General features: G+C 35.3%; 1 protein-coding gene across 1 annotated transcript in view; it reads right to left on the reverse strand.

The window, feature by feature from the left end:
- Positions 1 to 9,066: 9,066 nt before the first annotated feature.
- The window catches only part of TEX15 (testis expressed 15, meiosis and synapsis associated), a 58,035-nt gene continuing 39,462 nt past the window's right edge, over positions 9,067 to 27,639 (reverse strand). Inside the window, exons 7-10 of the mRNA XM_032838148.1 lie at positions 18,352 to 25,727; positions 16,317 to 16,375; positions 12,257 to 13,500; positions 9,067 to 9,567 (exon numbers count right to left, since the gene is read on the reverse strand). Coding sequence (XP_032694039.1) covers positions 9,530 to 9,567; positions 12,257 to 13,500; positions 16,317 to 16,375; positions 18,352 to 25,727 — 8,717 coding nt within the window. The 3' untranslated portion in view covers positions 9,067 to 9,529. The remainder of the gene's footprint in view (positions 9,568 to 12,256; positions 13,501 to 16,316; positions 16,376 to 18,351; positions 25,728 to 27,639) is intronic.

Raw genomic sequence — 27,639 nt, forward strand, 5'->3', positions numbered from 1 at the left:
AGAACTAGCCATGAAATACAACATGTGGTTTTAACCTGGATCATTTTGCTATAAGGCCCACTCCTGGGACAAATGGTGAAGAGTACATGGGGGTCTAAGGATTAGCTGGTAGTAGGTATTGGTGTTAATTTCCTAATTTTGATGATTATACTATTACGTAGGAGAATTTCCTTCTTTGTAGGAAACACACACTGAAGTATTCAGGAGTGGTGAGGTATCAATTTACTGACTCTTAGTTCAAGAGTAAACGTTTTTCCAACTTTTCTGTAAGTTTGTGGCTGTTTAAAAAACTTTTGTTTTTCATCAGAATCAGGTAGAGGTAAAACCAGTATCCCTTATCTGAAAACAAGGTCATTCTCCATCAGTTGGAGCCCATTTTCCAATTTTTTAAATGGGGAAAATGATGACACACATGCTAACCCCAAATTTCCAGTTTCCTAAAATTAACAAAAACATGATAAATTATCCATGTAACAATAACAGGCTATCATGTTTGAATGTAAAATGCTTAAAACATAGATTTGACCACCAAACAATGTGGTTTTTATAAACAGTAGCTTTGTATATTAGTTATCTTCTTGTCTATCTGCAATTTTCTTCAATGTGCTCTCATCTGGGATGGTAACATGCACCAGGAAAACCAAGGGCTACATGTGAAAGATAAATGTGGAAAAAAGGCTTTAGGATAAACATGCAATCATTGAGAAAGTTTCACACTGAGAATTAGCTGTGCTATCGAAATACTTATCCTATTTTTGATACCTGGGTCACTTCTAAAAATGTGTCTAAATGGTCTATGCATTTGGAATGTCACAAGGCTTTTCTATACATCATGTTGTTAAACATTACATCGAGTTTGTGGAGGGACATATTTTTTCCAATATTAATCTGGCTGAAAAAAACATAGATTTATAAAATGGGAATCTTGGGTGTTAAAAGCCAAATAACAGCATTGCAGAAATTACAATTAAAATTCAAAGATAGGGCGCCTGGGTGGCTTAGTGGGTTAAAGCCTCTGCCTTCGGCTCAGGTCATGATCTCAGGGTCCTGGGATTGAGGCCCGCATCGGGCTCTCTGCTCAGCGGGGGCCTGCTTTCTCCTCTCTCTCTCTATGCCTGCATCTCTGCATACTTGTGATCTCTCTCTCTGTTTCAAATAAATAAATAAAAAAAAACTTAAAAAAAAATTCAAAGATATATCATCTCATGTTCAATAGGATGACTACTACAAAAATAAAAACAGGGACGCCTGGGTGGCTCAGTTGGTTAAGCAGCTGCCTTCGGCTCAGGTCATGATCCCGGCGTCCTGGGATCGAGTCCCACATCGGGCTCCTTGCTCTGCAGGGAGCCTGCTTCTCCCTCTGCCTCTGCCTGCCATTCTGTCTGCCTGTGCTTGCTCTCTCTCTCTCTCATAAATAAATAAAATCTTAAAAAAAAAATAAAAACAAAAACAAAAACAGTGGGGCACGTGGGTGACTCAGTTGGTTAAGCATCAGACTTGATTTTGGCTCAGGTCATGATCTCAGGGCTGTGAGACGGCATGCCATTGGGCTCTGGGCTCAGCGGGGAGTCTGCTTGGGATTCTCTCCCTCTGCCCCCCCACCCACCACGCTCATCCTCTGTCTGAGGAAAAAAATCTTTAAAAAAATATAGCAATAGCAAGTCTTGGTGAAGATGTGGAAAAATTGAAATCCTCTTGCACTGTTGGTGGGAATGTAAAATAGTGGAGCCACTGTGGAAAACATTATGGTAGTTCCTTGAAAAATTAAAAATCACAATGTGAGCATGGAGGTTCCCCAAAAAGTTGAAAATAGAGCTACCCTATGACCCAGCAATTGCACTACTGGGTATTTACCCTAAAAATACAAACATAATGATCCAAAAGGGCACATGCGCCCAAATGTTTATAGCAGCAATGTCCACAATAGCCAAACTATGGAAAGAACATAGATGTCCATCAACAGATGAATGGATAAAGAAAATGTGGTATATATATATATATATATATATATATATATATATATATATATATAGGAATACTATGCAGCCATCAAAAGAAATGAAATCTTGCCATTTGCAACGACGTGGATGGAACTAGAGGATATCATGCTTAGCGAAATAAGTCAATCGGAGAAAGACAACTATCATATGATCTCCCTGATATGAGGAAGTGGAGATGCAACGTGGGGGGTTTGGGGGGTAGGAAAAGAATAAATGAAACAAGATGGGATCGGGAGGGAGACAAACCATAAGAGACTCTTTTTTTTTTTTTAAGATTTTATTTATTTATTTGACAGAGATCACAAGTAGGCAGAGAGGCAGGCAGAGAGAGAGGAGGAAGCAGGCTCCCCGCTGAGCAGAGAGCCCGATGCAGGGCTCGATCCCAGAACCCTGAGATGACGACCCGAGCCGAAGGCAGAGGCTTAACCCACTGAGACACCCAGGTGCCCCCATAAGAGACTCTTAACCTCACAAAACAAACTGAGGGTTGCTGGGGGGAGGGGTGTCGGGAGAGGGTGGTGGGGTTATGGACATTGGGGAAGGTATGTGTTATGGTGAGTGCTCTGAAGTGTGTAAACCTGGCAATTCACAGACCTGTACCCCTGGGGCTAATACATTATATGTTTATAAAAAAATTTCAGAAAAAAAAATCACAATGTGATTCAGCAGTAACACTTCTGGGTATACATCCAAAATAATGAAAAGCAGTCTTGAAGAGTTATTTGTGGATCAATATCTATGGCAGTATTATTCATAATAGCCAAAAAGTGGAAGCAACACAAATGTTCATGGGATGAATGAATAAACAAATGAGGTATATACATATAGTGGAATACTATGCAGCCTTAAATAGGAAATTGTGACACATGCTACAACATGAATGGACCGTGAGGCCATTATGCTAAATGAACTAAGTCAATCAAAAAAGACAACTATTATAGGAATCTATTTATGAGATATCCAGAGGAGTCAAAATCAGAGACAAAGTAGAATGGTGGTTGCCAGGGGCTGGAGAGAGGGAAAGGGGAGTTGTTTAATGGGTTTGGAGTTTGAGCTTTGCAGAATGTAGAAGTTCTGGAGATGGGTGGCACTTTCTTCAAAATCGATTCTGTCCCCACTTTTTCTCTTCAAATGCTATGCTGAAGCTTATTCTGCTCCATATTCTTTATGAAGAGGCAGGCTCTCTAACTTCCTTCCCTCTCTTATCTCAAGACCATTTATTTCTGTGGTAATTTCCTGGGCCTATACCCACCTTCTTAACTTTCTCACAGATCAACTATATAAAATGAAAGTAATGTTTCAAATATGTCATCTATTGAAAATTCACATACAGCCTGCTGAACCAGCTGTGTTACTTTTGTTATCTTCCACTAATTTTTCAGGGCAAAATATTGAGACAGACAAAAATGAATTTTTTCTCCCTGCTTTTTGGGCTCTTGATCTAGAAACCTACAATAATGAAAAAAGTTTCTCCTATAACGTCTTGTAAGCACCCATCAAATGGCAAAGTAAGAACAATTTGTTAGCGAATATTTTATCCTGCCCCTTTTAGACGTCAGAGTTAAAAAAAAAAATCCAAAAAAGATTTGAGAGTGGGAATGATAATAGTTTATTTTCGAAAAGACAAAATGAAAATCCATTCCACTCAGTAAAAATATACTCCAAGTTACAAACAGCAAATGTATATTACGCATCTTCTATTGCTCAGCCCAGCAGTGGACATTTGGAATTCAAGTGTCAGTGAGGTATTTCTGGCTTGAAAGCAGCTTACAATCTTTGTTAAGAGCAAGCAAGATATCTCACAAAGTGAGATAAATAATGTGAAAGATGCTCCCACTTGGTGTTAATAGGTTTTAAAAGAAGACTATATTTCACCCCACTGGCATCTAGGAATACTTGTAAGAGTAAGGCAACTCTAAGTTGAGTCATGAACAGTCTTTGAGTTATACGTGTTGAAAAGTTGAGAGGTCTTTAGCTAGAGGAGACACATATGATCACAACCTAAAGCATTCCACTGACATTATGTGTGTGGGTGTATGCATTATGGAGAAGTAAAAGGAATACACATCACACCCCATCTCCCATGGAATAATTAAAGTTGATGAAGAGAAACAATAGATTTTATATCCTAGGCAAGGCCTCAATGTAGCATAGTAATTTGGCATTATCCCTTGGCCGAACACTTGGTTTAACACAGGAGTGAAAGGAAGTACCAGCATATCCCATAGAACATATTCCTGGTTGAAGGATTCCTGGTAGGATTCTTCTTTTTAATATACATAACAAAATTTACCACCCTATTTTTCAAGTTTACAGTTCAGTAGTTTAATACTTCATTAATATTCAGACATGGTGTCAAAACACTTGGTTGGGAATCTGTGGATTAGGAGTCATTAACTACCTGATTTAGTAGAACTCCCAACATGAAAAATACATTTACTTCTCAATACAACTAAAATAATCCTAGCCAAAGGACTGGAATTATTGGTATGTACAGAGCAACTATCTTTTAATCAAACATGCAAAAATATTAAATTATTGTGTTTTTTGCATATTCTATAATTCAAATTTTAAAAGATTATATATTAGGTACCATAAATTGATGTCTGGAATTTAAGAAGCAAGTGGCATGTCAAAGAGAAACTTATGACAGATCTTATATTCTTTTCAAACTAACAATACTGGAAACCATTAACTAATGTTCACAAAGATGAGTTGAGGAATAGAAATCTTATATGGCCTTCTGAATGAATGCATTATAAAATAAGCAAAGAATGCTTCCTTTTATGGGGCTGATATAAAGATTAGTTTATGCACATGCAGAGAATAGCATACTTTTAGCACACGCCAGATGTTCAGTGATTGCTGCCTGAATGTAAGTGTAATCTTCAACCAAATAAGCTCAATTGACTGGACTAGCTTTCTTAAAACAAAGATATTCGATTAAAAAAAAATTGTATCCGTCATAGATCTGAGTTATTATTTTTTTTTTTTTAAGATTTTATTTATTTGACAGTAGGCAGAGAGGCAGGCAGAGAGAGAGGAAGGGAAGCAGGCTCCCTGCTGAGCCGAGAGTCCGATGCGGGACTTGATCCCAGGACTCTGGGATCATGACCTGAGCCGAAAGCAGAGGCTTTAACCCACTGAGCCACCCAGGCACCCGATCTAAGTTATTCTTACCTAATAAAGGAAAATAGACTTTAAAAATGAAAGTAGTTATAAATCTCAGGATATATGCAGTTTCCCGTGACAAATTAGAATGCAGTGTATTATGAGATTAAGGGTTCCGTAGACTATTTCAAAGGTGGTTTCCTATAAACACCAGAGGGATTCTTAAATGGTTACAAGATTCAGAAATAAGAAGGTATTAATAAAGCAGTCAGCAGAGCTTACTGGTCAAGATATGAGGATTTTGGTCTTAGAAAATTTTCCTGTCTTATTCTCGGAGTTCTTTTAATCTTACTTTTATATTGCATTACTAAGCAACCTATTACTTTCTCAGTTTCTTTTCATTAACTAGGAATCTGTAGTCACTGCTCTTACAACTGTACTCATCAGAATTTGAAAAATGTCTTATAAAAATAATTTAGGGGCGCCTGGGTGGTTCAGTGGGTTAAGCCTCTGCCTTCGGCTCGGGTCATGATCTCAGGGTCCTGGGATCGAGCCCCGCATCGGGCTCTCTGTTCAGCGGGGAGCCTGCTTCCTCCTCTCTCTCTGCCTGCTTCTCTGACTGCTTGTGATCTCTCCCTCTGTTAAATAAATAAAATCTTTAAAAAAATAATAATTTAATTTTCTTCCTCCACAATCTATTTTTCAAACTGTATGGACAACTGGAAGTTTATCATGGCACTCAAGCACTATCAAAATTGTACAAACTGAAATCAAACTATGCCTGTAAAGAAACCTTTTAATAGTTTTAAAATACCACATATGCCTGGACTTTTCCTCATAAAATTACATCCATCAAAAAAAGTATGGAAACTTACTCTATTAAAACCTCAAATCATTACACAAAAAAATGTTTTGGGGAAAGAAATTAGCCTGAAATGACCTCAGTGAAAAGAAATTTTGGATATATACAGAGATTTAAAAAAGCATACACCTCAAACGACTTATAAGTAAGGATGATATGCCTTGAAAAATTTTGTCATAGAATTCAAAAAGCCTCTACTGATGACAGATATTGATATCAAAGATGCATGACAGGATACATCAATAAATCAATCATTCTACAAAATGAGTTAAAAATTTTTTTTGAAGTTTTTTTTTTTTTTTTTTAAATTTAGGGCTCCTGGGTGGCTCAGTCGGTTAAGCATCTACCTTTGGCTCAGGTCATGATCCCAGGGTCCTGAGATGGATATGCCAGGCTCCCTGCTCAGTGGGGAGTCTGCTTGTTCCTCTGCCTCTGCCTCTCTCCCTGCTCATGCTCTTTCTTTCGTGCTGTCAAAAATAAATAAAATCTTTAAAAAAATTTATTTACAGAGAGCATGCGAGCAGTGGGCAGTAGGGAGAAGGACAGAGGGAGGGGGGAGAGAGAATCCCAACCAGACCCTACGCTGAGAGCAGGGCCCAATGTGGGGCTCCATCTCATGACCCAGAGCTCATGACCTGAGCCAAAACCAAGAGTCTGATACTTAACCAACTGAGCCACCCAGACATCCCATTAAAAAAACAATTTTATAAGTCAATCAGAGAAAGACAATTATCATATGATCTCTCTGATAGGAGGAATTTGAGAGGCAGGGCAGGGGGGTTGTAGGGAGTAGGGAGAGAGAAAAATGAAACAAGATGGGATCGGGAGAGAGACAAACAGTAAGAGACTCTTAATCTCAGGAAACAAACTGAGGGTTGCTGGGGGGCTGGGGGGGTAGGGATAGGGTGGCTGGGTTATGGACACCGGGGAGGGTATGTGCTATGGTGAGTGCTGTGAATTGTGTAACACTGATGATTCACAGACCTGTACCCCTGAAGCAAATAATACATTATATGTTAATAAAAAACAATTTTAAATATTTTTATATCACATACAGATGTATCTCCAAAAGTTTATATATTTAAGTTCATTAAAAAATGGTTTTGGGAATCTCCTCATTGTGAAAATGAGGGGTATAGCCTTGTATGTGGCTAGATCCAGAACTTAAGTTTCACAGGTACTTCTTAAATATATATATATAAATGGAAGGCAGAGTGATATAATTAAAACATAAGAATATAGAAGTTAATTTGATTACCTCCCTGATCATCTCAGCTTCTGTATCATCCTGTCATTCTCTGTTCTACTACTTTATTTTGTTTTCCGTATTACTTGCATGATGTGAAAGGAATCACTTACATGTATATTATCCTCTTGAATGGCATGAGAACTGCATGAATGTAGGGACTCTGGCTTGTCCTGTGGAACTCCAGGAAGTAGGGAAGTTTGTAGAGTGGGGGGAAAGGAAGGAAGAAAGGAAGGTGAAGGCAAAACCAAGTTGCAGTGGAAGGAGGGCTCCAACAGTTTATTTAGTTGTCTAATTAAATCAGTTCTTTGTGGTTTGTTTTTCATGTAGTGGGTATGTGTAAACCAAGGATCAATCATATATTTGTTCATTAGTCAAGAAACACAAAAGGGAAAAAAAACACCGAAACTCGACGGAATTCAGTTTATTCAGGTAACTCTTTAATTCCAAAACAATAATATTTACAAATAACCAGGTTTTTAAAAAATAATAATGTTTGCTCAAATTTTAATTTTTTCTATTTTTACTTTTGGAACCAAAACACATATTTGGGGGGGGGCAGGAAGAAAATGCCCTAGTTTTTCATGTGCTGCTTCGTAGCACAGATTTTAAAATATAATTGAATATTTAGATAAGGTGTTTTTTTCTTTTTTTTTAAAGAAATCAAAACTCATGAAATAAAAGTATCACAAGATAGTATTAACAGAACCTGAATGTTGTTTAAAGAAAGCATTTTTTTAACATTTAACTTCTGGTTTATCTAATAGAGGCATTTTTAATAATAAATTGACCAAATGACTGAGATAGTCATTTTTTGAGTAAAGTATTACTGTTTTAATATCTGTTCAGGAGTTCAGATTTTACAGACTAGTTTCAAATAAAACTATAAGGACAAAGCCCTCAGTCCACCTTCCTCCCTTGTCCATGTTATTTTAATATTGCTTAAATTCTATAATCTTCAAATTCCTTAGTTCTTTCTTGCAGTTCTCTGCTTGACTTTCCTCTTTTAAAGATCTGTGGGGGTTCTTAGTGTTTTTCTACATTGAAAAATTAGTTTCCACATAAATTTGGCTGAATTATACTCTTTTTGGAGGCCTATGTCAGGTAACATAAAAAGTCTGCTAACTAGAAAGTCTGAGAAAACACTAAGGCTCTGCTATTTGGTTTGAGCCAAAGCAAATTTCTTGTCACGTCTTTTGGCCCACTAGTACTTGAGAAAGGTCTATCCAGTTGTATGGGATCTTTCCAGCTGTAATTTTACAGGGTTGGGTCTTAGTGGGCAGAGAGGGTGCTAAACACCAGAGTTATACACTGCAACTTCCTATTGTTCTATGATGATTATTTCTGAGACACTTTTTGCTTTTGTGGAATGTTGGAAAAGGAAAAAAAAGATCACCACAGCATTAAAAAATTTCTATTTGTGCTGCATTATTTAAATTACTAAAATATGACTAAACTAATGGCATAAGCTAAAGAAATTATTCCTTATTATTTGCTACAAAATCAATTTTAAGAAAAGTTTGAATTATGAAATACAATACAAAAGAAATAATCTTGTGGAAGAGGGTCCTAGGAAAAGCTACTAAATGTACTTTAATTTCAATACAATGATATTAAACTACTTCAAACATAAAAATTTTAAAAATCTCTACTCAAAGACAAACACTGAAAATATACAAACCAAATTCCCTATTAAAACGTATTTTGCAAGTAAAAATTAGAAAATACTGAAATTAAAGGAATTTGTCACATTCGACAAAGAATTATGTAAAATATCAAGAATTATAAAATTATTGGTCTGATTGACAATCCAAGTAAAAAAAATATCCTTTAAGTCAAATGGCACAATGCTACTATAAACAATATATCAAAAAATATCACAGAGAAAAATCTTAAAAGATTTTACTACTATTGCTTAAGTTTACTCATATTAAATGGTACATTCACTCTCCTTATTCCATTAGGATAATCTGAAAAGAATTTTTATATAACTGTAACATTTGTGATGGAAACATTTCAAAATATAAATTTCAAAATATTGTTAATATTTCTGATGGATATTGAAAATAGCCTACTACCATTCACTAAAATATTGCATGGAAATAATTTTGGTATTTCAGATGTCAGAAATTGATTTCCAATTGCATTATATGATACACTGTTGCATTTAAACATTTTATAAAGAGCTATATGGTTTATATTTCCTACCATATTTACATATATTTAAAAAATGTAAAAATAAAAAGTAAGTAAAAAATACTTGGAAAAACTTGTTAAATTCCCTTTATTTCAGTAGACAGAAGACTTTTTTCAATGTCCTGGCTGAAAAGGTTCTTGTTGCCACGGAACTGAAAGAAAAAAACCACAAAGATTTGAGGTAAGTTAGTGATGCTGACTAAGCATAATACATAATAGTACAATGGAAGACCTGAGTTAAGTTAGTACTAAAAATATTAGAATTCAAACTGCACATCTGCCCTTTAATAGCCATAGGATCTTAAAAGTTATTTAAGGATGTCCAAGGAGTACTTGCCTTATCTGTAAGAGAACAATAATCTCTACATGCCTCTCAGGTATTCTGGGAGAGTTAAATGGAGTAAAGGAGGTAATAATGTGCCTCACACACAGGGCTCACCTAGCCCCTCTCTCAGTTCCATTTATGGCACTGAACACAAGCATTAAGAGCAAAACATCAAAAATGGGCCACAGGGATTTTCATATGTTTAGAAGGATGTAGTTCCTGAAAGCATGAGCGGTGATCTCTATAGATTATTTGTACTCATAAAAACTAAATGAAGTGCTTACTGCCTCATAATACCTTTAGAGCTACTTTTGAATAATACAGTAAGTGTTTCTTTTCCTTTTATTTTCATTTGACTAATATAACCAAGTAGGTTAACAATTAAAATTCTTGAGAATCAAAGCCGGATTTGATTCCAGAGATATCTTTTTGAGCATCACCAATAGCTTAATTATTAAGAATATGAAAAAGCTCAAACTCTGAGAACCTTTATGAAATAATTACATTCAAGATTTCCTATTTCAGAAATGAAAACTTCTAGTTTAATTCATAGGCTTGCCACATCTACTATGTTTGGTGTGTTTATTATTACAGCAACAGCAGTGTGCCAAATTAATCACAAAGGAAAATCACAAAGGAAAATCACTTCCCCACTTCCACTCCTATTTCTTTCTCCTTTCCTTTACTGTTTTTCTTCTGTTTTAGGTGAACAATTTCCAGTCCTGTTTAAACTCATTTGGTGGGTCAGGATGGGAAGGGAAAAATGCAGAGATAATTACAATACCATATAATACTCATATAACTTATCATGTGAGAAAGGCACACAAAAAGTTCTATGGAAGTACAAGAGGAATTGTATGAGAGAACAGTAAGTTCAATGTGGCTTGAATACAAAGGTGGAAGTGGTGGGAGATGAGGCTACATAAACTGTGAAGGACCCTGCGTTTCAAGCTAAAGTATTTGAATCTTATCCTATAGGTCATAAAGTGTCAAGTGGCAACTCCAATATAGAGACAGAGTTATGCCAACAAGCTGCTTCTTATCCAATTCAGACCAAAGAATGAATAAATGAACTTAATTTTTTTCTACTTACTAATTTATGAGAATCTAGAGTTGGGAAAAAAACTTTTTATTTTATTATTTTTAAAAGTTTATTTACTTTTATTAATCTCAACACCCAATGTGGGGCTTGAACTTACAACCCTGAGATCAAGAGTCACATGCTCTTCTAAATGAGCCAACCTCATGTTCCAGAAACAACTTTTTAATTTGAAAGAAATTCCTTTGCATTTCTCTAAGACCTTAAAAGATGGTTAAACTTACTTACAGTACATATTACCTATGATGGTAGAATACTGGAGTGTTAATGGATAACCGTAGTTTTTGTCAGATTTATAGTTGTTTTTAAATTTTGCTTTATATTGGTAAATATACATTTCAATTTAATTTTAAAAATCTATGTTCTAAACATATTTTACAAATAAAGTTGCATTTAAGAGAAAAAATTTCAACTTTTAGTGGCAAATTACCAAGCTGTTCTACTCACTTATGCTCAGATAGTATATTAGAATACCAAGAAAAAGTCTGCTTTAGCTGATTGAAGTTTCTTTTTCCAACTTGGTTTTTTACTCTTTTTCTCCATTTATCAAAATAATGTTATTTTCATAGTAGGAAATCTAGAAAATATTAAGAACTCCCTCTACAATCTCCCAATTTTATTACCCGGAGGCAGACGAGTTAAAATGTTGCTGTATTTCATTTCAGTATTTCTAGGCATTCCTTTACTTACACAGGTAAATTTATATGATATAGTTTTAAAAATTATCATTAAGTGGCACCTGGGTGGCTCTGCCTTTGGCTCAGGTCATGATCCCAGGGTCCTGGGATCAAGTCCTACATTGGGCTCCCTGCTCAGCAGGGAGCCTGCTTCTCCCTCTCCCTGCTGTTCCCCCTGCTTGCGCTCTCTCCCTGTAAAATAAGTAAATTTAAAAACTCTTTTAAAAAACCCACAAACGGGTGCCTGGGTGGCTCAGTGGGTTAAGCCTCTGCCTTTGGCTCAGGTCATGATGCCAGGGTCCTGGGATCGAACCCCACATCAGGCTCTCAGGGAGCCTGCTTCCTCCTCTCTCTCTGCCTGCCTCTCTGCCTATTTGTGGTCTCTGTCAAATAAATAAAATCTTCAAAAAAAAAAAAAACAACAAACCCCACAAACTAATTTAAACCGTGTAATTGTTGCATTGTATTTTGCGGTATGAATTAACTATAATTTACTTAACTAGCTCCCAAAGTTGGTTTTTGCTGAAGGACGTATTACTGATATTATCAATTCTTTTTGTTTCAATCTCTGACAACCAGATTCCCATGTGACAACATAATTCACAGATTTGAACAATTCTATGAGCCTGCACAAAAAATGACTACTATGGATGACCTGCTGTAAATTTCATTTACATAAATGTACAAAGAGAGAAAAGTAAAAACTCAATAAAGTGAGCACTAAAACTTATAAAACTTACCATAAGTCCATGGAACTTCTGGAAGCACACCTGAATCAGGAGGGTAAGGGTATACAGGTTGTGGGAATGGTTGATGGGGAGCATACTGTGAAAAAATTGGCTGCTGAAAATTGTAGGGAACAGGCATTTGAGATTGAAAATACCCATTCACTGGCAGAAAGTCACTTGCTTGTCGCTCCCCAGCGAAGTAACCAAAATATTGAGAGCATAAAAGATTAGAATGTGAACTTTGAACTGTACTTGCAATTGCAGTCAACATCCCAGGAGGAGGTGGCTGTACTTCGTATGTTATCCCACGATATGTCTGGGTAAGGGAACTGCCGCCACTGCTGCTGTATTGGTAAACACACCAAGCGTAGTAAGGATATGAAGTTCCAAATGCATGCACCGAAGAATTACATATTGGAGCACACGCAGACTGTGGAAGTTCATTCCAATATGCTGCAGCATTTTGAGTTAGGACTTTTGGATTTTCATTACTTTGTTGTTCAGAAAAAGAGTATTCTGCTGTTTGATTTACATTAAGGGTTATGTCCTCAGATGCTCTTAGAGGTATAGAACTGGGACTCAAGGTATCCTTCACGTATTTTTCTTTTAACTCAGGTTTTTCAGGCTGTGTTTTATTTACTTGCAGAATAGGAGATTTGTCCTGGTTAAATTTGGATTCTGAAGAATTGGTGCATGCAGAATTTTTAATAGAAGAATTTAATATTTCATTATCTTGAAGTTCAAAGACAGTGTCATTCGTTTCTAAATTGGCAGGGATGTCCCTAACAAAACGGAAAATAGACTTTGAGAGCACTGATCCATCAGGCTCAGTTCCTGGTTTTATGTCTGAGGGACAAGATTTCTCTGCAGGATTAAGAAATCTCTGTGAAGGCATCTTGTAGTCTTTTGGAAATATGCCATCTACACTTCTTTGTTCACAAGCTGCGAAAGAAGAACAATCTTTCTTATCAGTTATTGTTTCAGTAGCACTAAAATTCGCACTGCTTTTCTTCATGCTACTTAAGTTTCCCTGTCGTCCAGTGAGGTCTTTCGAAGTATTAGATGAAATATTAGTTAAATCTATTCTGCCCTCTGGCTTTGATGTGCAAGTGTCTTTTAAGTTCTTTGAAGGTAAGAGTGAGTCAGGTAGTGATCTTTCCACCTCAATCTTCTTTGGAGATACATGGTTTCTTTTCAGATTGCCAGATGAAGTTGCTCCTGTTTCGCCTGGACTTTCCGGATGATATCTCGTGGTCCTATTAAGTATAACATATACACAAAAACAACTTTAAATATACAGAGTCCCCCAAACTTAATATAAACATGTATTTGAAGTTTTTATTCAGGAGAATTCTTAAGATTTACATTTTCTCTATCAGCAGTATATGTGTAACTTATTCTCCCAGTTTCATTCCTTGCTTTTTTTTTTTCAGATTTTATTTATTTGACAGAGAGGGAAAGATCACAAGTAGGCAGAGAGGCAGACAGAGAGAGAGGGGGAAACAGGCTGAGCAGAGAGTCCAATGTGAAGCTCAATCCCAGGACCCTGAGATCATGACCTAAGCCAAAGGTAGAGGCTTAACCCACTAAGCCACTCAGGCGCCCCTCCCCCCCCCTTTTTTTTTTTAACTTTATTTATTTATTTGACAGAGAAAGAGACAGAGAGAGAGAGGGAACACAAGCAGGGGGAGAGGGAGAAGCAGGCTTCCTGCATGACCCTAGGTGAAGGCAGACGCTTAACAACTAAGCCACCCAGGCACCCCTACTTCCTTGCTTTGAATTGAGATACTTTTCCTGCAAAATATTACACACTCCGCATTTCAAATGCATTTCCAATACATTTAGAAATATATGCAGTGTGGTCAATATTGTAATTATTTTATACACCGGATATTTCCTAACAGAGGCTTTTAGAAGTAGGAAACTACATCCAATTTTTTTTTTTTTTTTTTTTTAAAGATTTTATTTATTTATTTGACAGACAGAGATCACAAGTAGGCAGAGAGGCAGGCAGAGAGAGAGGAGGAAGCAGGCTCCCCGCGGAGCAGAGAGCCCGATGCGGGGCTCGATCCCAGGACCCCGGGATCATGACCTGAGCCGAAGGCAGAGGCTTTAACCCACTGAGCCACCCAGGCGCCCCCTACATCCAATTTTTTACTGTAGTTTTGCATTCATACACTTCCAACTTGTTGGTGATCTTCTTTACTTTTAATGGCTATATATAACTGACAAAATCTGTGCCCTGCCCCTGCCAAAAGATCATCTTCTGTTATTGGAACTACCAAGATAGTTTTTCCATTCAAGGTTAAGAAGAGGAAACACAGACCTCCAAAATATCATGCCAATTTAATATCCTTGACATTCCTACCTAAATTTAGAGAGTCTCAACCAGGCTGAAGGAAGCATCCACTATGGAAATGTCTAGAGCCAGACTGTTAATATAGGTCTCCAGGATGATTATATTTTTTGGTGTCTCATCAAATTCTCTGAATTACAAGTGGAAAAGAACATGTTGAAAAGAAAAAAGTAATCTTTCCTCCCCAGGCAAAAGAAATTAATCTTTGGCCTGGAATCTGTATATATTTAGTTTCAAACTAAATGCCCCATATTTTACTTAATCCAGCCTCTCTAAAAGGCATTTTAAGCTTTTTTTTTTAAATTAAAGATTTTATTTATTTATTTGAGAGGGATAATGAGAGAGAGAGAGAGATGAGAGAGCGCACAGAAGGAGAAGCAGTTTCCCCACTAGGCAGGGACCCTGATGTAGGACTCGATCCCAGGATGCTGGGATCATGACCTGAGCCAAATACAGACGCTTAACTGACTGAACTACCCAGGTGCCCCTCTAAAAGGCACTTTATTGACAACCAACATCTTCATCCAATTCTGTACGATATTTTGACATTTTGCAGAAGGTACAATTTTTGCTTTATCACATTTCTAATGATGTTTCAGTGATATCTCAACCCTATACATTGACAGCTTCTTGTATGGTCACTCTTCTACCCATTCTCTTAGAGAGTATTCTTCCATGAAAATATCACCCCTTATTAACCTTATACTTGGATTAATTCCCCTATGTGAGCAGGAAAGTCTGATTTTTGAGTATCAAATACTACCTATGTTTAATTACCATAACTAAGATGATTGTAAAACTGGTTTATGTTATCCCTTTAAAAACCTATTCATCTTTGTGCCACTACACAACTATTTAAAGAGTCTGGAAAAGGATTCTAGAAATATAAATAAAATGTATAAAGAAGGGGAACCAAGTAAGACAGAAATTAGAATTCTCATCTTTTTTGTTCTGTATTACCCATTCTCTCATAAAATAGAAAAAATGAAGCTTGTCACAAATTGACAGCTCTGAGAGAGCTGAATGAAATAAGAGATGGTCAATATGTCCAGCGGCACCACTTCATGTCAGATTGAAAAAATGTAAGTCATGTAGGGAGTTTTTCATAAAAACAATTCAGTTTAAAGAACTAGCCTTTATTTTGAAATCATGTTCCTCCTATATCATGGTGTTAAACATCTTTTAATGAGACAGTAGTATAATACATGTATGTTGATGACTAAGTTCCCCCTTAGTAATATAAATTAGCAATTTCTATTTTTTTAACCAATTTTGAAATCTGACTGGTTTGTAGTATCCACAAGTTTAAAAAACTCAATTTATCACTTGTCACATTATCTCCTTTTTAGCAAACCAGTTAGTAATGCCCATAAATTCTTTAAACAATGTCAAATGGAATTTTACTTTTTTATTCTATAAAACACCACTCTTCTCTTACTACTACTTCTACCTCTACTCAGAATCTCCCTAACCTTTTAAATTACTGAAAAAAACATTTCACGGGGTATACCTTCAATACTTACAGAATGAACTTTAAATTCCTTAAACCTTAAAGTACTGCCTAATCTGAAACCTTATTCTCCCTCCTAACCTTACTCTTGTCCTCTAAGTTACATGTATATCCAATAGAGGTATATAAATAAATGTGTTAGCACTGTTCCTTAATATGTGCTTAATTTTGTTTTTTCTTCAGATAGGGCTGATGTCACCTGTTACCTTGGATGCTTGAATGTGGCCTCTTCTCTGTTGATTTTTGTTACATCTTTCATGTCAACCTATGTTTAAAAGTTACAAAGAAAACCTACATTGGTAATGGCATAAAATACAATATAAATATTATTTTCACATCAGATACAATTGCTTGTTGTGTCATCATCTAAAATGCTCGGTCGAAAACCACATTCATTAATCTTCCTCCTTTCAAAAACCAGGGACTCTGCTAGACTTCCCATATGTCACATATGTTTAGAGAGACTTTTCTAAAAAGACATTTTGCAGACTTATTTCTATCCCCATATCTTATAACAAATCTTGGAGTCCATTTATAACTGCTCTTTTTGTATATGCTCTTTCTGGTAAACCAGTCATTAAGTCCCATTTTTAAGTAATTGTCAAATAGGGACTTTCATTTTTTATTCTGTAAAATAGCACCCTCAACTAAGCCCTGGATGACATGTTACTTCTAACTGTACTCAGAATCTCTACTCTTTAAATCATTGAAAAAACACATTTCACAGGACATTACCTTCAATACATACAGAATAAAGTTAAACTCCTTGGACCTATATTTAAGACATCTTATAATCTGAAACAATATTCTTTCCAAAATATCCTTGGCTTACTGGTATTGTCCACTAAATTAAATTCTTTTCTAGACTTAGTTTTAAACTTATTTCTCAAATAATGTCAATAAACATTGTGCCTTTGCTCATAATATTTTCCATAACTTAGATACCCCTCTTAATTTAACTTTCATTAGATAACACATTTTCCCAATTTAAGACAAAGCTTTGGTCTGTGCTCTTCATTGAAATAAAAAAAAAAACTTTTTAAAAACTTTTCTTCTAAATATTTATAACACCTTCTTATTATTCTCATTTTACTGTTGAGGTGGCATACACAAATTGTACTCTTATTGGAAGTATGCTTACAAACTGGTTGTTTAGTAAACATTTTCCTATCAACACAGTGAAATAAATGATTGGTTTCCTGGCCTCCAGAACAAATTTAATTAACAAATACAATTTCAGTAACCTAAGACAAAATTCTTACTTTTCCTTTTGCATATAGGATTCTCTTTACTGCTGAACTGAGAAATTCTCAAAAAATTTTAAGAGTAGCCTCTGAGTGTAGGTTGTTAGGTTAGTATGGGCTCTGGAGCTAGACTGCCTGGTTTTACATCTGGGCTTGTCCATTTACTAACTCTGTGACCCTGGGAAAGTTATTTAACCTTTCTGTACTCTGTCTTATACCTTTAAATAAGACAATAATAGTACCTTATAATACTATGTACTATAATAGTATCTACATAATACTATGTAATAGTATGTACATAATACTATGTATAATAATAGTACATCATAAATATTTTGTGAAAGATAAAGAAGTTAATATTTGTGCAATTATTAGAATAGTGCCAGGTACAAAATAAATGTTTTCTATAATTTGTTAAATAAGATGTGTTTATGTAGGACTTCTTGTAACTCCTTCCTAATCACCTATTTAAAAAATCTGTCCTATTCTTTCCATGTGGATAATGGGCAAGAACACAGGCTCCATTAGCCAGCTTTTAATATTTACTACATTAAGTATAGCCTTGTTATATAGAAGCTACTTAATAAATTAATAACTTACATTCACATTGGACTATCCCTTAAGAAGTTATATATATTCCTCCAAGAAATATCTTCTAAATAATTTTTAGTTTAAAAGTAGACATTTTGCAAGGTGTTTCTCATATACAGAATCATCATTTTGTAGCTAATAGGAATTATTTCATCCAATTTTTTTTTAAGTAAGCTCTACACCCATCATGAGGCTTAAACTAATGCCTCCAAAATCAAGAGTTGCATGCTTCACTGACTTAGCCAGCCAGATATCCCTAATACAATTCTTTACTTAGTAAATTCACATTGCAAGGCAATATACAAAGCATTCTCAGTTTTTACCAATCTGCAAACTACCTGTTTCAAGAGTAGACTTGTTCTCAAAAGTAATACTTACATACTTTATGTTTTGAAACATTCGTTACCTTTTGTTTTTTACAGCTGGAAACAGTACTGTTTTTGTCTTGTTCCTGAGAGTCTTCACATTTGTCTACAGTGATAGATCGTTTTTTAAAGGAATTTGAGACATTTTTCATTATGCACTCTGAAATTGAGGGCACTTTCATAAAAGTACTAGATTCACTGATACTCTTCCTAGGTTTTACATGCATATTCATTTTTTCTTTTCTCTTCAGTTGAAAAGTCTTCTTTCTGTTATGTAGCATTTGGCACAGAATAAAGGAAATGGTTAATTCGGCATTTTTAGCACATATTATCTTCATATGTTCAATAGTTTTCATGACTTTCATAATATGAGCCATTTTCCCTAAATCTTTCTGAGGGGCAGCCATTATATTTTTGAGCAGTGTAGAAAACTGATTGTAATTGTATTCTAACTCTGTCATAGTGCTTCCGTAATTTATGGATGCTATATATGGCACAAAGTCAATATATGTAGAAACAGAATACTTAGACATCTTTAGAAGTTTTTTTATTTCTGAAAGTTCTGTAAGTTCTCTTGAGAGCAAATGAAGAGCATATGAACAATTAATCCCTTCACTATATTTGTAAATAATATCCAGATCTTTTTTAAGTTCAGAAATAGCAGTCTCTATGACATTCCAAAGGCAATCTGTTGAGCTTTCTTTAAGAAACGAAAAAGAAGCCATTTTTTCTTGGCAGCAAACCAACTCAGGAAGAAGTGACAAATCAAACCAAAGCATACTGCGAAACCTCTCTTTGTCTAGTTTCTTTGCCATTGTGTTTTTAAGAAAGTGAACAGTTTCTGAAAGCATGACAATTTCAATATAGATTTCAATGGCTGCAGGTTTTAAAATTATGGCTCCATGGTTGTGGTTTTTCACCATGTCCAAAACATTTTCTTCTGTTATAAAAATATGATCTATGTTCTCTTCTTGCAGCATCTGAAAGTATTTTTTTAAAATTTCTAGGTGTCCAATACATCTCAAAGTGAGTTCCTCCAATTTCTCAGAGTCTGCAAATTCAGCCTGATCCAATATTTCACTAACACAACAGATATCTGGATGTGAAAGCAAAGTACTCTTAAACCTACAGCCTATTATGTTAACTGTAGCTTTGTTCATTAGGTCATCTGACTTTCTGGAAGCAATCTCAGTATTCTCAAGCCCAATGTTGGATATTTGTTCACTGCTTAAATCTTTAGACAACATATCATATATATTTTTCAACTTAGAAAAAGCATACTGATTCATTTTGAGTAGCATTTCTTTATCCTTCTTTCCTGAGTATTTTTTGCTGAAAGACTGTCTCCTTTCTTTCCAAACAAGACTTTTTGCAGCATCAAAAAAGATATGTTCCAAACCATAAAGAGATATCTTAATACTTACTGCCTCATTGTTCTTAATAAAATTAACTTTTGAGGAGATCATTTCTATGATAATCCACAAATGATCTTGTTTTCCCGGATAGGAATCAACTTTAGGAGAGTCCCCATACATACCAATCAGCTTTAAAGTACTTTTTCTTAAAGTTTCTAGGTCTCCTAAACTATCTCCAAAGTTAACTCCACAGGTAAATGGAACAGAAAGAGAAAAGTCAAAGCAATCAGAACAACGCTTCATTATTGCTTCACATTCATTAATCTGCCGTTTGTATTTTAAGAATGCATAGTATGAATTGTTTTCCCTTTTGGTTTCTTCAAACAATTCCATTAACTGATCGTGATAGTTTTGCAACTCACAGAATGCATTATATTTTAACCTTCCTTGAAAAGCAGGATAGAAATTGGATTGTTGTTGAAATCCACGTGGTCTAGCAAGCAGCTCACCGTACAGTGTTTCATCATACCAAAGCAAGCTTCGGAAAGTTGGTTCACCTCCTAAGAGCCTTTTTTTGTTTTCAATGAATTGAATAGTTTCCAGCATCATTTGAAGTTCCACCAAGGAGTCAACAGCGCATGGTTTTAATTTGTGTTTGCAGTTATTCCACAGGTTTTGTTCTACCAACAGTTCTCTTGAAATCAAGATTTGTTCATGAGAACATTCTTGTTTTCTTTCAAAAGCTTCAACAAATAATGGGAGAATACTTTGACAAGCCTTAGTTTCTTCCTGTAGAATCTGAAAAGATGATGTTTCATCTGCCCTTCTCAAAATTTGAGCTAGCCTAGGTATAAGAGCTGAATGATCGGCTGAGCAATGTTTTTCTTTTAATCCATTCATGTTTGATGTAGACCTCTTCTCAGGAGAGGATTCAGAGGTTTGAGAGTGCATATGTAAAACAGGCCTATGATTCATTCCTGTAATGTGTGGTTTGGAATTACAAGCTATTTCTGAATGCAACGCAGAGTCAGACTGAGAGTTATTACTAACTTTAACTCCCCCTTCTTTCTCTCTTTTGCTAAGATGATTAGAAACTGTGTTATTCAAAGAGACTACCTCAGTAATATCTTCAAAGATTGGATGAGAATCAATAACATTATTTTTAATTCTTTTCTTATGTAAGTAGGAGGAATCTTCTAAGATCTCATTCTTTTGGTTTTTGTACTTAGTAGCAGTGAATCCTTCAGTCATGGTTTTTATGTGAAGTGAATCTTTTGCTTTTTCTGCATGTTTAACTTTCCACATTTTTCTGTCCTGAATGTCTGTCTTTGCCATACATTTTTTTGAAGAGGAACACTTCATATTACCTTTTAAGAGCGAAGAACTATCATTGGAAAATAGTTTCTTCATTGTATTTTTCCTACAACTTTTACTTTCTTCGGTTACTAATTTGAGACCGAACTCAGAATTCTCAAGAACACCTGATTCATTCTCATCTATAGGGAAGCAATTACTTGAAGACCACTGTTCTGTTTTTAGACACTCCTCTCCACCACATCCTGGCTGACAGTGTGGTACATTAGTGGATGTTGCAAAAGAATCTACAGAAAAAGTTCTCTGTCTATCCAAATAAGATTCTGAAGATTCTCCTTCACTAGCTGTCACTGGAGTGGTTGTTAACAATTGAGGAACACTGTTATACTTCTTGTGGGTTATCAGAGTTGGATTTAATGAGTCCATAAGCATGTCTCCTGCAATTATGCCTGGTTTGGAGCTCTGAGCTCCTGGTTTTGAGCTCCACTCTTCGATAGGAAAGGTTACTTCCAAGTTTCTTTTATAACCAGATAAAATAACGTTATCTGGTTTATAGATATCAACATTTAAAAAGTGCTTCACATTTGATTCTAAAACTGAAATAACTATGTCAGTTTTTACCTTTGTGTGCGTTATACAAGTTGCATCATAATTTTTGTCTCTGCTAAAACTTACATTATTTTCTTTTATGCAATTTAAAGATACTGAATTACTCTTATTTATTAATTTATTAGTCTCAGAATTACTTTCTTTCATTAGATCCTTAATTTTATTATTTGCAGAATGGTTCTCAGGCTTTCCATATTTACTGATGTTAGATGAAAATGTTGTGTCAATTTTATTTTCTTTTTTAGTTAGTTTATCTGGGCAGGATGGGGAATACAAAAACCCAGTTTTTCCAGAAAATGGCTGAAGTTCTGATGATCTCAGACTTCTCATACTGCTCTTATTATAAGCTGAATAACGTGTACTTTGGGGTGTAGAGCACAGGGCTAACTGTGATTCAGGATACCCCTGATCACAAAATTCTCTCACATGAATAGTGGTGTGACTTCTGGAGACACTGCCAGCTACATTTTTCTTAGAAATGCACTCTGTGATTCTCTCTCTACTTGTTTTGAAAGACTTGTGCTTTGATACATGAGTTAATGATTTACCCACTTCAAATCCCAAAGCTCTTTTCTCTCCTGGCTTGTCATATTTTCTTTTTGACAAAAAATGTTTAGTAGAATAATATCTTCTTTCAGACACAGAGCTATAACCTTGAAGGTCACAACTTTCCCAGAAATTATTGCATATTATTGCATATGATTTTGGTAATGGGCCTTTTCTTTTTTCTCCTACTTTAGCTATAAGTTGCAAAGATGTGTGAACTCTCCTATGAGCTTTTTTTAAGTGAAGAACAGCTCTGTCAAGTTTTCTGGAAAGACGTTTGCTTTTGCATAAAGATGCTTCACTATTTAGAATATCTAGGACACTCCTAATGTGTTTTTCTGACTTTGAAAATGTTTTAATTCGCCCTTGGGATAATGAAGAAAAACATTCAGATGAGTCTTGATCGGTTAGCTTCCTCTTCTTTCCATAAATTTCATGATGTCTTAAATCCTTATGTGCTGTGTTCTCATTCCTGAAAGGTGTATTTGGCTTTCTTTTACTAATTCTTGATCCTGTGTCCTTTTTACTTCTAGTATCATTACAATCAGTTTTTGACTTTGTCAAGGAACAACTTCTTTCATTATTTAATGCTGTGACATTAGAGGGTTCTGTAAGCAAAGGTCCACTGTTTTGTTTTTCAGAAGCATGATTCCCTTGTGTATTATGATTTGCATCAAGAGAAAGTGAGATTTCAGATTTACTCACTAGTCCTGATTCTTGGCTTGTATTACCAGATTCATTTTCACGTGGATGATGTGAATTTTCACCAGAACACTGGGAATAGATTTCAAATCCTGGCAATTTCTCCTCCTCATCCATTTCTGGTTCTTTGGTTTTAGTTATGTTTTTGCAAAAATTATCTTCCAATGCAGGGGATTCAAAAGTGGGAGTGAATCCTGGCATAAATATATTAGTGATTTTCACTTGTAAATCTGGAAGTAAAACTGGATTGAAGAGCTCTTTGTCTTTTTGTGTAGAGGAATAGGAAGAATTACTTTCCTCAGAGTAATGTTGATCATTATTCTCCCTTCCTCTGGAGCTTTTCAAAACTTCCCTCTCCCCATTATTGCTTCCCAACAGACCATCCCAATCAATACGAGACTTTAGAGCCTCATATGAGGCCCCAAATTCTTCATACAGAGCATTTCTATGGTTAGGAGTATCTTGTTGAATTAGAAAAACATCATCACACAGTTCTGATCCCAATTCAATCTTATTTTCCAATTCACAACTCTGAAGAACGGGGCTGTCACTGACGGACTGATTAAATGAGTCATGAAATGTATTGTTATCCATATCCATTTCACAATCAGAAACCTTATGTTTGACTAAAAGACCAACATCTAGACTCTCAGAAGAACAAGTTTCTTTAATCTGGTATCTTTGGGGATCTTCATGATTCGTGCCTAATGTAGGTACCATATCACCAGTTATCTGTACTGCAGCATTTGAGGCTACATGCACTGAAGATGCTGCAATTTTGGGAAGTGTTGTGGAAGCCAAATGCTCTACACTTCTGCCTGTATTTTGAGAATCTTTCTGTTTTATGGCAGTGATAGTATCTTCACTTTCTAAAAATGCAGTTTCTGTTGATACATGTCTTTTCCCCCAAGTCAAATTAAATGTACAAAATTCTTCAGAACTCAGAATTTCTACATTATTATAATTTTCATTCTCCCTTCTTTCATCTATATTGGCATAATTTTTGTCTGTACGAAAACCCTGCTTCTCATCTTCATATATATCTAGTCTGTTGTTTTCTGTAGACAAAGCAGTGTCTTCATCTTTAGCCTCCATTTCATTTTCTTTATCATTGTCTCCTTGTTCTTTAAAATCAGTATTCAGGTGTATATCACAGTACAACTCTGCATTACAGCACAGAGTATGACCTTGACCTTTATCAGCATTTTGAAAAGTTTCTCTGCAGTCTTTCTGCATGTTCTCCAGTGACACTGGATCATTTTCATGGACACATGTATGTTCACCAGCTATGCTGCAATCTGAATTGTCATGAGTTGTTTTAATGTCGTGAGATGAAGTAATTCTATCAGTTGGCAATTCTTTGTCCCGAGGAATGTCTTTTGCTTCTTGAAAAGCATTAGTCATAATGTTAACACCGTTTTGATTTGGTTTTTCCAATTTTAGTTCCATTAGTTTTTGAGAAATTGCAAAACTTGTATGAATGTTATCTTCATACTCCAAGGAGGGTTGAGAATGTTTTTGTGAAAGGCTCTCCACTCTTGGAGTAAGATTATTTTCTAATTCCAATGCTAGATGATCTAGGTCATATTTATCCTTTGTGGTAAATGCAGAAGATTTTGGTATTTCTAATTCTTGAGCAATTGGTATTTGATCACAATTTTTTCCAAAAGAACAAAGACTCTCATTCTCTTTGTATTCTTGGTGCAAAGAAATGTAATTATCTACTGGACTAATTTTCGCTTCATTAGTAAAATCATTTTCTTTCCACAAAATTTGCTTTTCTCCATGTTCACAATTATCCTCTGGACTAGTGAAGTCTCTCATTTTTCCAATATTTTGAAGGTACCCATGTATGCTTTCCTTCTTTTGGAGAGGAAAAACTGTAGACATTTGTTGACCAGTCTGATATACAGTTTCTAAATTAGAAGACCATGATTCCTGAGAGATGTGACTACTATACCCTTCTGTACAAGTATTCACTGATTCATGAGAGTTATGTGGTTCACCTTCTTCTTCAATTAAAAGTGGGATGCTGCCTCTCTGCCAGGATCTCAGGACTTTTTCCTCATCGTGTTTTTGGTTCTCAACTTCTGAAACTGCATTTGGCAAACACATTGGGAAGGAAAAATTGTCTTGGCCCTTACACTGTCTTGCCATGGTAATTTTATTGGGAGTTGTATAATCATAGTTCTTAGAGCCCAAGTTGTGAGCCTGTGACTGTGAATCATCAAAAGAAACTTTGAAGCAAGGGGTGTCCAAACAATTAGTAAGAATAGAACGATCACCAGGCACAACTTCAGATGAGAAGGCAGAATTATTTCGTGTAGATGATAGGTGTACTTCTGAATTAAAATTTAAACTCTTCTCAAGTGGCAAAATCTTATTTAAACCTGTAATATTATTATGTTTTCCTATGCTTTCTTCTCTTTTCATCAGTCTTGGATCTTTAATGAGTTTTGAAGTAATAACTGTGCTTGAGCCAATATTGTTATGAAGGGGAAAAGCAGCAGAAAGATCACTTAAAACATTTTTAAGCTGTGTCAAATTTAACATGAAGTCCCCATTAACACTTTCTCTGGTATCACTGGGAAAAAATGAAAGACCTGAATCATATATATGTACTTGAGAAGTGTCTCTACATTCTGCTAAATTGTGCTCCATCTGTCCACTGTATGTTTCACGTATAGGAATGTTTCCATTTTGTACATTTCCGTAGGAATTAGAAATATTTGCGTTGGAAGGATTTATCTCTGAATTTGCGGCACTGCAAGAACAGTTTTCCTGAACAAATGGATCTACAGGTTTCCTGAAATGCTCAAAGATGACAGTAGCATCTTTTCCTTTTCCAATTCTTTTGGCCACTGTACAGTTATTCAGAGAGCACGTTCTTTCTGTGGAAATAATTTTAAAAAATAAGAAAAAATAGGAAGGAAAAGGGTTTCTACATTGAACTCTTAACATAGGTAAGCTATGTCACTTGTTTTAACTGAAAGTTCACTATGATTATGATTAAAGTTGGTCTCATCAGAAAAAGCAAGGAGAGAAGAGTGATAAGCCAATAAAATAGAAATGATACAACAAAGAACTCTGTCCTAGACTACCCTTACCAAAAAAAGTATTTACCACAGAAATTTGAATTCTGACAAATACAAATAAAGAGAAAATTAAAAAAAATAGAAATATGTTGCTCAAAGACTAAATATTTCTTATATTAATTTCCTATATTCAGATACTTAATAACAGAATCTACATATTAATAGGCAAAAGTGTCTCCCTTTTATCTACTGTTAACCACCTTCTCTCTCTGTCAGGAGACAACAGAAACAGAAAGAAAAGGGAAATGAAGGGGGAAACAGGAGAAAAGAGCAAAAATATTCCATAAAATCCTCCTCAGGAGCAAAAGCAAAGCACTACTCTTGCTCTATAGTGAAGTAAGTATTCCTGCAAATAATGTATATAAATAAAAATCTGGAAAATGAAAACAAATTTTCTTTTATAATTATTGGAATTTATTCCTACAATTTCATAAAGAACTAAATATAACAACAAAGGAACCTATAAAAATGCATAGTTACCAAATAAAATGTTCACAAAACATTCATAGGTAATGCCCAAAATTATCTTTATTAAAACAGATATTAATGATGAGAAATTGATGGTGAGATTTATGAATATATGAAACTATAATCATATTATTGGGATGTACCATGAGATTCTTTATCACAACATACTGAAAGATAGCTTTGTTGAAGACTTCTAAATTTTGCAACCAAGTATAATTATATTTTTTAATTATAGTAAGCTATAATGGAAATACGACCGTAATAGAGATATAGTTCTTGAGAGTAGAAGATGCAGTGAACAGACAAAAATTGGTGGATCCCTATACAACTTATACCAAAATAAAATACAATTCATTGAAAAAAAAAACCCGTAAAAGTATTAGAAGAAAAGATGGAGAGATAGTTTTATCATCCTGAGATAGAAACTAAGTACTTTTTAAAAAAAAAAAAAGATTTTATTTATTTAACACAGAGAGAGAGATCACAAGTACGCAGAGAGGCAGGCAGAGAGAGAGGGGGAAGGAGGCTCCATGCCGAGCAGAGAGCCTGATGCAGGGCTCGATCCCAGGACACCAAGATCACAACCCGAGCAAAAGGCAGAGGTCTAACCCACTGAGCCACCCAGGCACCCCGAAACTAAGTAGTTTTTAAGATAAATATCTGGATATCAGAAAACTAGAAATTAAAAAAAGATGACAATTACATGTAAATTAAATACTTTAACAGGTCAAAACTCATGATAAATAAAACTTGGACAAACTGGTGAAAAGTATTTTCTGAATTAGCAAGCTTAGTACATAATTACACATAGAGTACATAAAGAGTATATAGACATATAAAGACAATACAATAGAAAAGTGGGCAAATATATGAACAAGAAAATCACAAAAATTATGAACACAAAAAGATGTCCAATGCCACTAAATAAATAACAAGAGTTATGGGGCACCTGGGTGGCTCAGTCATTAAGTGTCTGCCTTTGGCTCAGGTCATGATCCCAGAATCCTGGGATCGAGCCCACATCAGGGTCCTTGCTCACTGAGGAGCCTGCTTCTCCCTCTCCCACTCCCCTTGCTTGTGCTACCTCTCTTACTGTCAAATAAATAAAATCTGAAAAAAAAATAAGTAACAAGAGTCATATTAAAAAACTGCTTAGATTGGAAAGACCTGAAAGGATAATTAATATCTTGCAGATGTAAAGCACTCTTATACTATTCATGGGAGTATAAACTGGTACTAA

The sequence above is a fragment of the Lontra canadensis genome, unplaced genomic scaffold (genome assembly GCF_010015895.1).
Source record: "Lontra canadensis isolate GAN:19392208 unplaced genomic scaffold, GSC_riverotter_1.0 scaffold102, whole genome shotgun sequence".
Classification (NCBI taxonomy): Eukaryota; Metazoa; Chordata; class Mammalia; order Carnivora; family Mustelidae; genus Lontra; species Lontra canadensis.